The sequence below is a fragment of the Pithys albifrons genome, chromosome 9 (genome assembly GCF_047495875.1).
Source record: "Pithys albifrons albifrons isolate INPA30051 chromosome 9, PitAlb_v1, whole genome shotgun sequence".
NCBI classification, from domain to species: domain Eukaryota; kingdom Metazoa; phylum Chordata; class Aves; order Passeriformes; family Thamnophilidae; genus Pithys; species Pithys albifrons.
In genome coordinates this window covers 14,060,686-14,076,309 of record NC_092466.1, presented here as the reverse complement: position 1 = coordinate 14,076,309, position 15,624 = coordinate 14,060,686, and the positions used below count along the sequence as shown (strand labels likewise).

Here is a 15,624-nt window from a genome sequence, read left to right as displayed (position 1 = left end):
TCCTGATGCTGGCATTAGTGAAGCAATAAATGTTGTGGATTAGAATTCCCAGTTTGGAGATCTTTATTGTGCCTGAGAAGCTCAAAGGCATCATTCTTCTCCCTCTTATTATACTTTTAAGTCTTTGGATATTTGCACTTATTTCAATTTTTTTTCCATATTCAGCAAAACAAAATTTGTGGTGGGTGACTTAGGAAGAAATGTCCAGACCTGATTTATTCGCTGGCCTCAGCTGTCTGTCATAGGGCAAGCTTACAGGAATCCATCCCCTGTTGTGCTGGCTGGGCCTGGCACCCGAGTTTCCAGTAACTCCCAGCAGTCAAAGCCACTTTTATCTTTAGGAATCTTATGTGCTTTTGTTAACTTGAAGTCACCTAAAGGCATGACACTTGCTCAGATGGTGGATTTTTGCCTTTATGTTCCAAAGGACTAACAAGTGTTAGTGTTTGTGAAGACAGGAGAGTCTGGAAGCTTCGGTGCAGACTCAGCCGCGTGTCTGTCAGTCCTGAGCTGCCCTGGGGATCCAGAGCTCCCCAGAGCTCTGCCTGCCCTTGCTGCGATCCCACCTGCTGTCCTTCTCTGAAAGAATCTAGTGAGGTTTTATTGAAGATGAACTCTGAATAGGAGCTGGGGGGCTGCTAGCACACCAGCAATTGTAGTAAACCCTGTGCAAGCTTTGGCATTCCAGCCCAGTATTCTCAGTAGCAATTTCAACCTACTACCACTTGAGTGCCTTATTTGACAGAGATGCTCATTTTCTTTGGTAGCTTTGTTTTGCATTCTCATGAGCTGTTGCTGATGCACTTGGCTAACCAACACTAGTGATAGTCTGATATGTGAGATTGAGTAACAGCCAAGTGGGAACTAATAAATAGTGGATAACAAAGAGTTGTCTCTGACATATTTAATATACTGACAGTCATTTCTATTCTGTTACTCAGGATGCATAAGCAATATATATAGTTCAAATACTGATTGTGAGTTACTCAAAATATATAAATACATTTTTCTGAAGACAGTGTCACTTGCATGAGCCCATTCCGCTGGTTGTTACGGGTGTGGCCCAGTACTGAGTGCAAGGGACTGCTGCCTGCGAATAATGAGATTAGTGAAGGAACTAGGTCAGGATTTTTATTTATTATTAAATAGATGCTTATTATCAAGTCGCTGTGAGAGCCGTGAAACCAGAAGGTCTGGAGTGGTCACAGGTTGAACCTGAGTCCTGTTAAAACCAGTCCCGTCTTGCCCTTCAGCCAATGCCATTTTGGCAGTCTCCCTTCAGCCTGTGCTGTGCTTTTCTCTGTGTCCCGCTGTTCCTACGCCTGTTATTCAGTCCCTTACTCGCCCCTGTCACTGTGTTACTATTCTCTGTCTCTTGCAGTTCAAATAGTAATTTGCTGTGTAGCACCTTGACAAATGCTGTACCGAAGTTTGGAAAGAAGAGGAAATTAAATCTAAAAACCTGGCTGTCCTACCAGACGGGAACAGCCTATAAACTACTGTCAGTAAATGCAAGTCACATTTCAAAGTGTTTCTCAGCGTCAGGGTTTGACCAAGGAAAAATAGATACTCTGGCGGGTTGAATGACACATGGAGGACAAATAAATGCAAGGTGCTCATATTTAGGGAAAAGGAGACCGGATTTCTGTGGAAAGAGGAGACAGAGCAAAAAGCTAAAGTGGTTATTAGATTTCTTGATACTGGCCACTGCTGGTTTTGGTTACCTGGTTAATGCCAACTGAGGAGTCATCTTTTGTAGGTGGTTCTCTGCCAACTATGCACTTCTGAGCGTGGGCTGTAGTGTTTGTTGCTGCCGTTGCACATATTAATTTTCAGCTTGGAAAACAGCCACACTAGCCTGGAATTTGCTCATCTTAGTCTTTCTCCTCTCTGACATAGCAGAGAACACTCTTAACTATGTTCCTGGGTTAACTGCTGACTTTTGAGAGTAAAAGAGTGTGAAGTGCCTTGATCCTTTTATTATGATGATCTTAACACTGTGGATCAAGTTCTCATTTACCTTTATTTCCTACATTGGCTTCAGATGCAATAAATTTTATCAGATTTATGGGTATGAAACTCAGCCATTTAGTACTGAAAACCTTTACAAAAGCAGGATAAAGAGGTCTATTCCATCCTCCCTTGCAGCTCAGTCAACCACAGACCTCTTTGAATGCCTGTCTTGATCGTGCCCAGATTTTGACCTTTAATTTGTAAGATAGACCTCCAGCAAATGTCTAATACTAAACTGGAAGGTAGGGAAAGTAATTGGCTTTTTTCCCTGGCACTGACATTGTGGTGCTTCAGATGTGGCAAAGCAGGAGTGTGCTATTGGCAGAGTTGCCAGTATGATTGTGCGTTTATCACAAATGCCAAATTTCAACAAGAAAATAAGTTTTTAAAAAATCTTGTTTTTATTCAGAGCTGCTTTATAAAGTTTGTCGTGGGAAAGCTAATCCAAACTGCCACATCTCAAATATGAAATGACTCTCAAAACACACCAAGATGAGGTCTTCCCAACTCAACCTTCATGAGAAAGAGACTGTACTATATTTCACAAATAGTTTCTGTTGGATTGGACTGGACTGGGAGGGAACTCAGGCTCCAGGACTGCAGAACCTCCTCCTGAAAGCTCCTGCCCTTGGAATGTGTGTCAGGGATCCAGTGATTCCAAGCTCTCAGACCTGCTTTTAGGATGATCTGAAGGGAGGCAGTGATGCCTGTGCATCCTACAGTACGTGCTGATTTATGGGACAAAGCCAATCCCTTGAAATTAGCTGGGAATCTCTTAGACTTTTCAGGTGGTAGATAATGGTCGGCCTGTTCTGGCTTTTTAGTTGTGAAACAAGAACATTCTGCACTAATGGAGTTGAATGCTCTGTGAGAGCAGCCCCTGGTAGATCCTGCTTAGTAATCCTGCCTGGAGGCATCTACAGTTACTGAACAAAGGGTGGTGGGGAGGGATGTGCTTGCCTGGACAAGAAAACAAGACTGTCCTTCAGCAGGGAAGCCTCCTCTGGAATGTGATAGCCACCAGCGATTCGGGAAGAAATTGCTTTTGGAAAGAAACCATCCCCCTTCTTTGTTTTCATAAGGCTGCCTCAAAAAAAAACCCCAAACCCCTCTGTAATAGTTCAATAGTTCAATAGTCAGTGCTGCTAAGAATGAGTAAAATACGTCATTACAAATACTGCTTGCAATGGAAATTAAAACCAAAGGACAGGTCAATAGAATGTGAGTGCTTCAGCTTTGCTTCTGTGCAATTTTCCCCCTCCATATATATTTTTCTTCTCTTTAAAACTACTACTTCATTTGTGTGCCTTGTCCATGCCTCTTAGTGTGAAAGAGGAAGTAGTGTGCTTTCCTAGCACAAGAACTTGGGATATTGTTTCCAGGAGACATGCGGGCTATAGATAACTATATTACTGATATGTGTTAAGTAGTTACAGTCTGGCAGCACAGGACACAAATAATGCAGAAGGAAGTAGAAATAATAGAACTCTGCTGGTATGAAAAGTGCAGCCTGGGATTTAAATAGAAATTGAAGCCAGATCAAAGAGCTTGGTGATAGGTAGAAGTTTCCTAACAAAAAAAAAGGTCACAGTCTCTGTCATGGGCATGCATAGTCTCTTCCTTGACTTGCAGAATAAGGTGCAGGAAACTACAGTGGCTGAGCTTTTCTCAGAAATTAGTCTGGACATAAATGAGGAGAGGAAAGGAGACTGAAATGCTCAATCCAAAGGAGACATCTGTAACTCATCCCAAACAACGCTCTCCTTGTGCTGAAATCCTTTCCTAGTAGACTTTTATTTCTGGAGATCTGTTGCCTTTACATTTTATCTCTTCCCTGTGCCAGGCTGTGTGACCTGGTGTCAGAGGTAGCTGTGCTCCGAGCGGTAGTCAGACCGTGTGACCTGCTGGGATCCTTTCCAAACTAAATTATTCCTTGATTCTGTGAAACTGTTTAGAAACATGAGTGACAGTTCTGGGTCGGACACATGGCACTGACTCTGACGTCTCCATGTTCCCAAAATCCCATTGGTGGCTGGGCAGGCAGAAGGCTCCATAAGGGCTCCAAAAGTAGCTGCTTGGACTTTGAGGGGCAGGGCTGGTGTTGGCACTGCAAGGACTTTAAAACCCTGGCTGTTCTGAGCTGTGGAAGCTGAAAGACAACTGTGAGACTTTCCAAAGGTACTTGTGATACATTCAAAGGCACATATGCATTAGCAAGGAAGATGATTTGTCTTGGTCAGTGTGCAGAGAAGCTCTGGACACTAAGGTTTAAACTCCAGATGGGAAGCAGGATGTTGCTTGAGACTTATCTCCAGGAACAACCTGCAGGATACCAGCCCAGCTGCTGAGGATCTTCTGTTCAGCATGTGCACTGACACACCTGTTAGCCAGGAGGGCTGACAAGAACCAACCCTGCACATAAACATGTGGCACTGTGAAAAGGTCATTTAGGATGTAATAATGTTGGCAGGAGTGTGTTGGGAAGTTCAAATGAAAGGATGATGTGATGAAAGTCTCTGAAATCAGGACAGCTGCAAGTTCTTAAGTGGGAAAAATATAGTGATGCTGAAGCTGTTACAAGCTGTTGCTGCCAAAAGACACCAATGTGTTCATTACTGGTCCTCTCTGAAGCGGATAACACTGAATGGATCAAATTTTTGGGGAGTAAACCAGAGGCGGGCAGAGATGGATCAGTGTGGTGATGCAGAGGATAATCTGAAATGGCACTGTGGGACTCTGTTCTTTCAGCAGCTCCATGTGATTCAGTTGCTGGTTCAACAGGTCACATTGATCTTCATGTGTCACAACCGCAGACCTCAGCCAGTCGCTTTCTGACTTGTGCATTGTCAACAGGATTGCAGTTTTGCAATGGCATCTTCATTTCTCAGTTCGGTTGATATGAGAGCCAAAATCTATGCTCTTTATCAGTTACATTAACTGCAGCACCAACAAAAAAATGAGGGAAAGTGTAAATAAGAACAGGTAATAGATGTGTCCTATTTCTAGTTATTTTGCTGACTAAAACTGCAAATTTTGGAATTCATAGGGTGCCTGAAGTAGAAAATGCAGTGTCACCTAAAAGTTGCTCCAGCCTCTGCAATTAGAAGTGGAAACATTCCCTTGCCCTATAGGAAATTAACGTTTCTGCTGTTGACATGCAGCGTCTCAAGACAAGAACTGAAAACTTCTGTTTTAGCCACCTGTAGTAAAGCAGCTGGACTGGTCTGTCCAGGAAAATGTTCTTTTCTGGGAAAACAGAGGCAGGTACCCCTCCAGCTTCCTGCCTCCGTGGGTGAGCTTTAAGGAGATGGCCCATTGGTGCTTTTTAGGGTCTTTTGTGGACATCATGATATCCACAGAAGGAGGGGAAGCAGCATATTGTGTGCTGAGTTATGTTTGCTGAATTGTGCCCTCACATAATCAAAAACACTTTCAGAACTTGGTATGACTTCGTAGGACAGAAATGCAGTGTGGCATCTCTTCTGTTGAACCCCAGGTGGTAGGACGCTGTTCTGCTTTTGGAAGATGCTTTGCTGCTGTAGTTTGGGTGCTCAGGTGAGGGGCCTGCAGGCCTGTGTTGGGGATGTGCAGCTGCAGCTGGGGTGCTGCTTGGTGGGGAGTGCTGCTGCTCCTTCCAGATCCCCCAACAGGCTGAGTTTCCTTAAGAACTTACTGCAGTATCTTCTGCACTGAAGCTACTGCCTTACACCACTTGTTCAGCAAGGTGGTCCAGTGTTGGAAGTTCACTTTTTTGTGTGACTGGTGGCTCCTTAGATGCTTGTGAGAAGTGTGGTCATGGTGCATTCACATAAAAGAGAGGGACAGTGCAGCTCAGCAAGTGTTGGGGTCCATGGATGTGCAACCCTGTAGCCTGCTGGTTGTGCTGGCTGCTCTTACTACCTGATTGGATTTTGTTGGGCTTTTGTGGGTTGGCGAGTTTTTTATTTGAAAGGTGGTATTTAAAAAATTAATTATTTCAACACATCTTTCCATATAAACCTCCCCACCTTTCCTTTTCCTTATAATAAATTTCAAGTGAAAGAAAGTGAAAATTTTAAAATTTTATTACAGGTTTGTTTGCATCATCAATGTTTTTTATTTATTAAGATTTGTTTGTTTTTTAAACTGCGTGGTGTTCTAACATACAGGTTGCCCCCAATCCTGTTAGAGGATGTACAAACCACGGCTCGTAAAATGCTTCTGGTTTTATGTGTTTTTTACCTTTTTGCACCCATGTTTTCAGACTAGCAGGAAAACACAGACTTCTGTGAAGTCGTGCACCATGTGGGGAACTGAGACCTCACACCACAGTCCTTTTCCATCTTAGGTGTCTTGAAGACCTGCTGGGTGATCCACTGCAGCTGACTTGGCTCTGCTCCTGGGCTGCTTTGCTGTTCCAGGAAGAAGTTTTACAGGAATGCTGATCTTACACGAAGCACATGGCTAATTACGAAGGAATCATTTTAGATTGGAATCTTGCAGGAGCATATTATGATTATCGTTTAGATCTAAATGAATTGAAGCAGTCTTTTCTCAAATTCTAATGTTCCCTTTATTTCCTCTACTTGGCATTCAGCCCCCATAATGCATCCATATTATGTACAATGTGGAACAAACGTCATCTCTTCTTTAAGAGAATGCCCGGCTCTCCAAGCGTGGTAACTTTTAGTGGAAAAGGAAAGGGATGATGAGAAAGCTGCACTGACTAGTTGTTAAGACAATGTAACTCGTGGATTTGGAGGTATGGGATTTTCTTCTGAACAGTCTTTTGCGTTTTTTGGTGATCCTTAGATGTTTTTTAACCTCATGTATTGTAGAGTTTCCCAAGATCATAACGTGTGCTTTTAAAATGCTTGCAGATCATTGCATAAAACATTTACAGAACATACTGACAAAGCATCTTAAAAGTGTGTCTGTTTAATTTTAGGACAAGGAAACCTGCATGGGTGTCAACAATCAAAGTTACATATGTGAAACGGGCCACTGTTGTGGACAATCCCAGTGTTGCAACTACTACTATGAACTCTGGTGTAAGTCCTTCTGTTTTGTATGGCTTCCCTTCCTAATCTGCATGGCTCTCATACCGTCCTACAGGTCTGGCTTGTGTCCCGTGGGGTTTTGTATCCAGTTAAGCATTGCCATTGCATTTCACTGCAACACAATCCTATCCGAAGCTGACCTGATAGGACAGGAAATAGGGTTGTTACAATGAGTGCTTTCTGAGGAGTGTGTAGTGGGTCGTCTTGCCACTGTTGTTCTGGTTTTCTCACTGATTTGGGCAATACTGAGGGTACTCAAGATAACATTGTATGAGGAAACCGGCTTGAGGGGAAAAGCTGATACAGCACTGGAGTTTGACACACTCAAACAGGGAATTAATTCAGTATCTTTCATCTTATTGTTTTCGTACTTTGCAAGCACAACAGTTTAAATCTGATTTATCTTTTCCAAGCTGTCCTTTCAAGGAGGAGGGCCAGGGTGCTTATTCTCTTCAGGACTCATTGTGTTTGCAGTCATAGGGTGGAGAGAATCTTGGGCAAATCCTGTGCTGTGAGGAACACACACTGCCTATTGCAACCCCTCTGACCTCTTCTTTCCCAAAATGTAGTGTCTAAAACTACCAAAGTTTCCAGTGAGTGGCTGAGGGACATACCTGCTAAGTCCCTTTAGATGGCAGCAGGCAGGTCAAAGCAGGTCAGCAAAACTCATAAAGATATATGGAAAACTGGGAAGTGAAAAGGAAAGTAAGAAATGCTGAATTTTAAAGGAAAACTTCGAGTTGTTCCAGTCTGATGGTGTCTTCCTTCCTTGAGGAGGAGCACAAAGGGTTAAACATTGATGTTGCTGTGCTGTTGTACTGCCGGGAGCCTGTGCTGGGAGAGCATCTGTGCTCCTGGAATTTGGAAATGTGGAACTCTGAACATTGTACCCGTAAGTTAGAGACTGGAGATACCACTGAGTGTGGTAAGAAAGTATCTTCTAGCTTTTATGCAACTGCGCTTTTTACTTAATCCCTCTGTTGTGCCCACAGTTTCACTTTCCCGAAGTAGCACACGTGTGGAAATGTATTATATATACAAAGACTGTCACTTAAGCTGGACCCAAGGACAGGAATAGCTGTCACTTCATCCTTTAGCCTAGAAACATTCTTTTACTTTTCAAAGTAGCCAGTGAAGCATGGAGGATGTGGTTGTAAACTGAACTGGACTCTTGATAGACATCTTCAAGGCCCACTGTGCATCAGACTGTGGTGGCTGGTTCTGTCCATACTAAGCAGCATTGTTTTCCAAAGAGTCCAAACAGTTCAAGAAACAATTCAGGATAGGGGGAGGGGGGCAGCTCCAGGGACTCTGGCAGGCTGAAAAGAGGCATGAATACATGTCTGCCTTGAACTGCCTGGATCAGACTGTGGCAGTCGGCAGCACAGGCAGGACAGATGGCAGGAATTTGTTCAGGCTGGATGGGGGTGCATGGACAAAGCAGTGGGGAAGGTCAAACTCAGTTTGGGATTTGTGTGGGTGGGAATCTAGAGGAAGATGGACGTGTGCAAGGGCTTACAGACTCCGTGGCAAGCAGGATCTAAACTGAGCTACAGCATGGAGTTGAGCTGCACACTGGGGCATGTTGCACGATCACCACAGTTCTCCCAAGGACATCTTGAAAGAGAGGCTTAATTGTGTTGCATGCAAACAGTACAGTGGGAACAATAGCCCCCTGCCATTTTAATGGGGTGGTTTGACTGTCTTTGTGCTCTCAGTATGGCACAGACTTTTATACTTGTCATAAAAGTTCTTGGAAGATAAAACCAGATTTTGTTAGAAGGAGGCAGAATATTCCAGCATTCTTTTTAGAGCAAGCACACAGGTCACACTGAGATCATGGAATAGACATGTTGGTGGCACACACTGCTGGATGGCTCCTCAGGAGGAACAGGTTCCTGCGTGGAAATTCATATTCCTTCTGCATTGCAGAGAGCATCTTGTACCACACCAAGATGAGGGGAATAATGCAAACTTGAGACTTGTTTTCTGGGCTTTCTGTAAATTCAGGCAAACATCAAACATTGATTTAAAAATCAGTTAATGTTTTCAAAGCTTGCTTTGCCATTATGAGTGTTAGAAAAAAAAAGTCTGGGGTGGAGGGGAGCAGTCAAGAGGGAGAATGTCCTTTCTAGAGCGTGTGAGCTCATATTTTAGAGCTTGTGAGTGTAACTGGTGCTCCAGTTGTTGAGTGTCTTTGGCAGGTACCTGTCGTGAGGCACTCAGGACCTTCCTGGTGAATAGCAGTAATGGTCAATGTAAAAAGCCGTAATATTAGCTGTACATTAATGGAGTGGAGAGTGACAGCTTTACATGCTTGGGAATAGATTAGCAGTTTAAAAGTTAATAATAACTTCTGATTAATGAACAGTTAACTGAGCAGCACCTTTTAAGTATGGCTGCACGGTTGTTCTGTGTTTTGATTTTAACCACTGTGTGTGTGTGTACTGAAGTAGCTTTTGGGAAGTTTTTGCTTCTTTTGACCTTCTCAGACCACTGGTGCTTTTGTGTGCCTGAAAACAGACCTTCTTGCTAGTCCTGTTGAATTAAATTCTGGGTTTATTTACCCCCACAGCTTTGTGGAAAGAAGAAGCAGAGGAGGGTGGCATTTGAAAATGGGAAAGAAAACCAGTCTGTCTTTGCTGGACGTGGCTTCTGAGAAACATGATCCTGGTTTGTGGCCACTTGAAATGTTTCCTGTTGAAAGGACCTTTTTTCCTGTTTAGGAATTTGAGGGAAGTTTGTATTTGAAAATGGCTGATCTTAGCATTTCTAGGCAGCAAGTTAGACTGTAGTAATTATAAACCAGTCATTAAAGGCAGTGGAATAGGATGTAAAGTCAAGGTATTATTTTGTTAAGGGGTGGAGTGGAGGAATGGAGAATATGATACACCAAGCAGGTGGACAGCCTGTTTTAAAATTAGATAACAGCCCAGTTCAGATTACCCACCCATCTCTTATTTAAAAAAAAAAGAAATAGTCCTATGTTGCCAAATAATAAAACCATATTCAGATTTATATATATAGGTCTAATAGCTATATAAAGGTCTAGTTCTAGTTCTTAGCTCAAGCTTGGTAGCTGTTAACATGGGGGAAAAAAGGTGTATTATGTATTTCAGTTTTCTTGGATCATCATCATAAAAAGTAAAATGGAAGAAGTGGCTTTACTGTTGCATTTCTTCACGTAGAGAAAGGTGTTTGGGCAGTGGATGAGCTGGGTCAGCATTTTAGTCTGACAATTTCTTTGGGCTCCCCAGAGAGCTCACAGTCCCCAAGGGAGAGATTGTGGTGTGGGGAGAACAGCAGCAGCCAGTGGATTTTGCTTACGAGCAGTTTGTGTTCAGGTCTGTGTGGTGTGATTGTGATTTGCTGGAGTTTTCCAGTGTTGGCCTTTGTCCAGGCCTGACAGGTGTCTTATTGCTTAAACGTTCCAAAATACCACTTTTCAAATACAAGAGAGAAGGTCATTGAGGAATGCAGTTCCTGTGTTTTGTAGGTTAAGAATAAGGCTCAGGTGTTCTGGATTTTCCCACGTTTAACTGTATAATATGGACTGAAACTAAATGCAGATCTCCTGACGTCCATCCTTGTGTCTCTCTGCCTATTTTGAGGACCAGCATGAAATTAAATGATTCCAGAGGCTCTGAACACAGCAAGCAAAGCTGTACAAAGTATTTTGCATGGTGTGGTTGGAAGCACAGTACACTGTGCTTCAGGAATTGTGGAGCATGGAAACAGGCAGCTGGTCACTGCATGCAGAAGGTTGTAGGATTTCAAAGTTAAAGGGCTTAGCTGGTCTTGGGGTCATTCAGATGCTGCACAGCAAACCAGCACTGGTGATAAGTGAGTATTTGGATGTTGTGTGTGCCTGTTTTGCTTCATTTTGTCTGTTTGAGCATTGATTCTAAGCCCCTCTGTTTCTGAAAGAAAGAAAAGAAAGATGATGTTGGCTGTTTAGGTCCTCACAGAAGAGTTGTATAGGAAAAAATGTTCAGTTTGCAAGCAGCTCAGTCAGTGTTTGTGCTGATTTTGAACATTTTGCTCATCTCTGCACGCTTCCCCTTGGAATTGCCAGACAGCTCTTTTCCCCAAAAAGCATCTGCCAGAACATCTTGGCGAGGATCCGTTAGCTGCTGAAACTAAAGCAACTGCTGTACCACATACATATTCCAGGTCAGCTTTGTAATAGGAATTAATTTCCAAGACTTTGCTGCAGTCTCCAAAACCCTCAGTCAAACAATGCATCAGTCCCACGTTGTCTTCCTTAACCCATGTTGTCTTATCCCTCAGTATAACCACGTCCCTTTTCACAGAGGGCTCTGTGCTGTTCCCTGCCTTTGACCCACCCTCCTCTGTGGCTGTGCTTGCTTTCCCTTTCCCAGGTGTCTCAAACCTCCCCTTTGGCTGTTGTTCCTCTTCATCTGTGCTGCAGCGATAACCCCCTCATGACAAAGCCTCACTGACAGTATAGGGCAAACAACAGATGTCATCACCATACAAAAACTCAGGATAAATAGGATCACTGAGGGAGTTATTTCCTGATTTCCTGGGACTTCTCGAAGCTTAACCCAGACAGTTAAATCACCTTAAGCATGTTTTGATCCGGCTCGGTGGAATTCCCAGATCCAAAGCAGAAGGCAAACTGTCATAGTCTGGCAGCACAAATACTGACTTCTGCCCTGTGTGGCCACTTCCACCTGGGCTGTGCTAAACAGCATGGAAAGGCGGGTGCTGTTTCACCCGTTGCCCTCTGTACCTCCAGCCCAGCTCCTCACCAAATATCCAGATCTGTTGGTGCAGACTGTTCTCCAGATCTTGTTCCAGATGTTCAGGACATGGTCTCAGCTGTATATTCCCTTCTGATCTCTGCTGGACTACTGTTCAACATGCATTTTACCAGTGTAGATACCTTGGGATAGACTGGACTTGCAAATGTGTCCTCTGGAGCACTGCAGCAATTACTCTTCAAATGGTCCATTCCTAGGAGAGAGTCGTAAAAGCAGTGTCTGCAGATTTACTGCCTCAAGTTGACTCTCATTGCAAGACAAGTAAAGGACTTTTCTGAAACCATCTTTTTCCACCTTATCTCACAGTAGTAGGTGTACCAGGTACAGTAGTCACTCTTCTGAAAACTAGAAACCATCTGCAGTTAATGTCCGTCTCCTCTTGTCTGTGTTACTAATCCTGGAGCAAGTGAGCAGGAGTTGGAGATTTCTTCAGCTTTTTCCTTTTTCCATTGTACTCCACAAATACTGAGTAACTTTTTCCTGCAGTGTGGTCAGGCTGGGAGTGCAGTTCCAATGACTTGAACTGACATAAAACTGTCACTGAAAGTCACAGTCTTTCCCTTGCTGCTGTTGTGTTTGGCAAATGAGTTTCAACCTGCTCTGGTTCCCTCAAACCAGTTCAAACCACAGTTGTGCACAACTTTGTGCCAGCACAAGAAGAGGTGGAAGAAGCAGCAGGAGATGTGGATGAGGCAGGCAGGAGAGGTCTACATCGTTCAGCAGCTTCTTTTTTTCCTTCTTAAAATGTTCATAGGCCTATGGCCCAGATCCTTCATCTGGAATTCTTGAGCAGCAGTGTTGACTCGTGTAGGCTCTTGTTTGAAGTTGTAGGAGACAGTGGGGTCTCTGTGCCAAAGGACATGATTAAACCCTGGTGCATCCAGGTTGTGGTACCAAGTAAATCTCTCTTCTATTTTTGGTGATAGTGTTGGCCCTGTGAAAGACAATTTTTTCCAGCCATGACTTCCTGTGAGGCCATCACTTGGAACTTCTTAGTCAATGAAATTGTCCTCCTTCTCTTGCTGTTCAAACCCAGCTCTCATGGAGCCAAAGCTATTACCCAGATGCTTGTCGGGCAGACACAAAGGCACTTTACAGTATGTTTTGGCTTGCTTTTAGGGAACTTCCTGCCAACAGAGCCATGGCATTTGCCCAAATTTACCATGAACTTGAGGGCAAATTTCTCTGTTCCTACCCTTGAAATGCTCCAGAAAACATTTTCCATTTTGCTCAGGATAAAAGGAGCTTCCCTCAACAGCAATGTTGATGCCAACATCCCAGGCAGCAAATACAACATCAGACCAAACATTGCTCCCTCCGTTTTCATGAGGAACGAATGCTCTGTTTTTTTAATTCTTAAACTGTTTTATTCTTATTTATTTTTGAGAAAATCTGTGGTTCCTGTCCTGGAAAGGATTCTCCTGAAGCCTTAGGCCTGGCATGTTCTTTCACAGCTGATAAAACACATTTCTGGTGCATGACCATGTGATGGAGCTCCCTTTCCCAAGGATGCTGTAAATGTAGCAGCCTTCTCTCTCTTCAGTGTTTCCTCTGTTTGTGAGAGATGGCTTTCATGGGAGCTGATTTGGTTCCTGGGTGTTTCTGCAGCTCCCGTTCTGATTCCCTGAGCTTGGCACTTGTGTCAAGCTTATAGCTCTGAGCCTCTGTGATGCTTGGTAAGCAACTGGTACTTTTTTTTATTTTTATGAAAGGTTTTGATGCTCTGACAGGGAAATCTCTTGGCAAAAATCAGTTCCTTGCCTCTATTTCACCTATGGTTGCATCTTGATCCATCCATTGGCATCACCAGTGAATGTGACAAGAAGTATATCAGTGTTTCTAAGGACTCAGCCTTTTTGGGGCTGGAGAGTGCTCCAGCTTCTCTTTCTTCCAAGAATTAAGAGTGAGCTTGAAATTGCCTTCAAGATGGACAGTTACCTGGTGCCTGTTTTGCCCCAGACTGGTATCTTCCCTCTGCTCAGGCTGTCCATCAGAAGTTGTTTTTCCAAAGACCCTCTTTGCTCTTTATATGCCACGTTGTTCTCAGGTTGCTACAAGCTTTTGTTCCCAGTAGTCACGGCCAGGTTGGCCATGGGAAATACTCTCAAATCAGACATTTAATGGCAACCTTGGCTCAGGATGCCGAGTATTCTCCTTTTCCAGCACCTGCAGTGGTAGCTCAGCACAATGCTGCTGAAAAGCAGTTTTGTGTCCACTGGGGCAGGTGGTACATCTTGAAGAGCACAAGAAAAGCTTTTGGAAACGGACAGGGCTTTGGGGGATAGTGAAAACAACTGGAATCTGAGTTTTACTGGCTTTTAGAGAATTTTTAATGCCAAACGTGAGTTGCGTCTCTACATCTCACCCAGTTTCTGCACGAGGCAGAGCTGGTACCTGCCTTTGCCATGAAGGAGGTGTGTGTTTGTACCCTGGCTGTGCTCTGCCTTCGTGTTTCCTGCTTATGTGGTGTTGTCTTTGGGTGCATTTGAAATTCCTCTCCTGCTCAATGAGCTGCTGTCTGCACGAGCCAGCGGTCTGCTCGCCTCACCTCCCTGCTGCTGTTTAGAAGCCAAGCCTCACCAGGTGTGCAAATGCATAGCTCAGCCATGGAGTCTTCACTGTTCACTCCACACTTCTAGACATAATATTTACAATTGCAGTTGGCCTTGTACACATAGCTTTATTCCAAATAAATGGCCATACTATATATTTGCTAGGCTTTCACAGTTTTTCTGTTCTGCAACCAAAATTGCAACTGTGCCCAAACTTCTGGCAACGGGATGTTGTAGAGCCTTTCATGGAGGCTCCAGACTCCCAGAACTGTGCTGTGCTTGCAGTCAGAGCTGCACCCAGTCCTTCTCTCAGCACAAGCAACAGCCAAGGAGCCCCTTGGATGCCTCATCCATGGGTGTCCATCCTGTTACCTCTGATGCACTGGGGGCCTTCCAGCCCTGTGGTGCAGATGGGCTATTCTTGACAAGGTGGGGACAAAGCCATTAAAGAGAATACTGGAAGCCAGGCCAGCAAATGACTGTGGTGGGCACATGCTGCTGATCCCCTGTGATCATCCAGGCAAGTCCTTGGGCTCATGCTGAGTCAGGCGTTGAGTAATTCCTAGAAGCTCTAGGAAGTGTCAGCGGTTAAGGAAAGCAGGCAATAATGTGGTATTAGTGGGTTCTTTTTCTGGAAGGTCTTGTGAAAAACAGCAGATCTCATCCTCTGGTGTTTGCAAGCATGCATAGACCCTTTGCATGAGAACAGAGGTGTTGTTCCTGGCACTGTGGCCAGATTGCAATCCACTAAATTATGGTCTGTTTACTTGAAATGCCACCTGCGGTTTCAGTAGGATCCAACATTAATTTGTTATCCTAAGCTGTTGTTACTGCCTGTTGTTAACAGGGTTGCCACACCTCTTCCCCAGGAATGGCTAAGCTTACTTTGACCTCTATTCTGCTTGTGCATTGATTTGTCTGCAGAGTATTTGGGGATGTTTTTTTGGAATGGGTAGAGAAGTTTTTTAAAGAAATACCTTTTTTAATCTTCTGGATGCAGGCTTGGGTGGGAGCAGTTATTCCCATTCCCTGCAGAAATATTTGGCTGCTACAGCTGAGATTGCTTAACAGTGGCAGTTCTCCAGGACATCTTAACTAACTAAGTGCTGCTTGCTACCATTGCATCTAGAGGATCTTGGGAAAGAACATGATCAAATGTGTTAAAAAGCATCTGTTTTCATAAAATCCCTGGATAGCTGGGTGTAACTTTCCGTTGTTTTTGAACTCATGATC

General features: G+C 43.9%; 1 protein-coding gene across 9 annotated transcripts in view; it reads left to right on the top strand.

Annotated features, from left to right (window-relative positions):
- The window catches only part of WBP1L (WW domain binding protein 1 like), a 61,601-nt gene that overhangs the window by 39,521 nt on the left and 6,456 nt on the right, over positions 1-15,624 (top strand). For 7 of the 9 annotated variants that reach the window (XR_011698532.1, XM_071563776.1, XM_071563781.1 and 4 more), the window contains one exon: positions 6,941-7,043. The exons of 1 other annotated variant lie outside the window; for it this stretch is intronic. Coding sequence is in view for 7 of the 8 variants with exons in the window: in XM_071563776.1 (XP_071419877.1) it covers positions 6,941-7,043 (103 nt within the window). In the remaining variant the exon portion in view is untranslated. Of the gene's footprint in view, positions 1-4,047; positions 4,192-6,940; positions 7,044-15,624 lie in introns of those variants that run through there. One more of the 9 variants, XM_071563784.1, reaches the window with a different exon arrangement.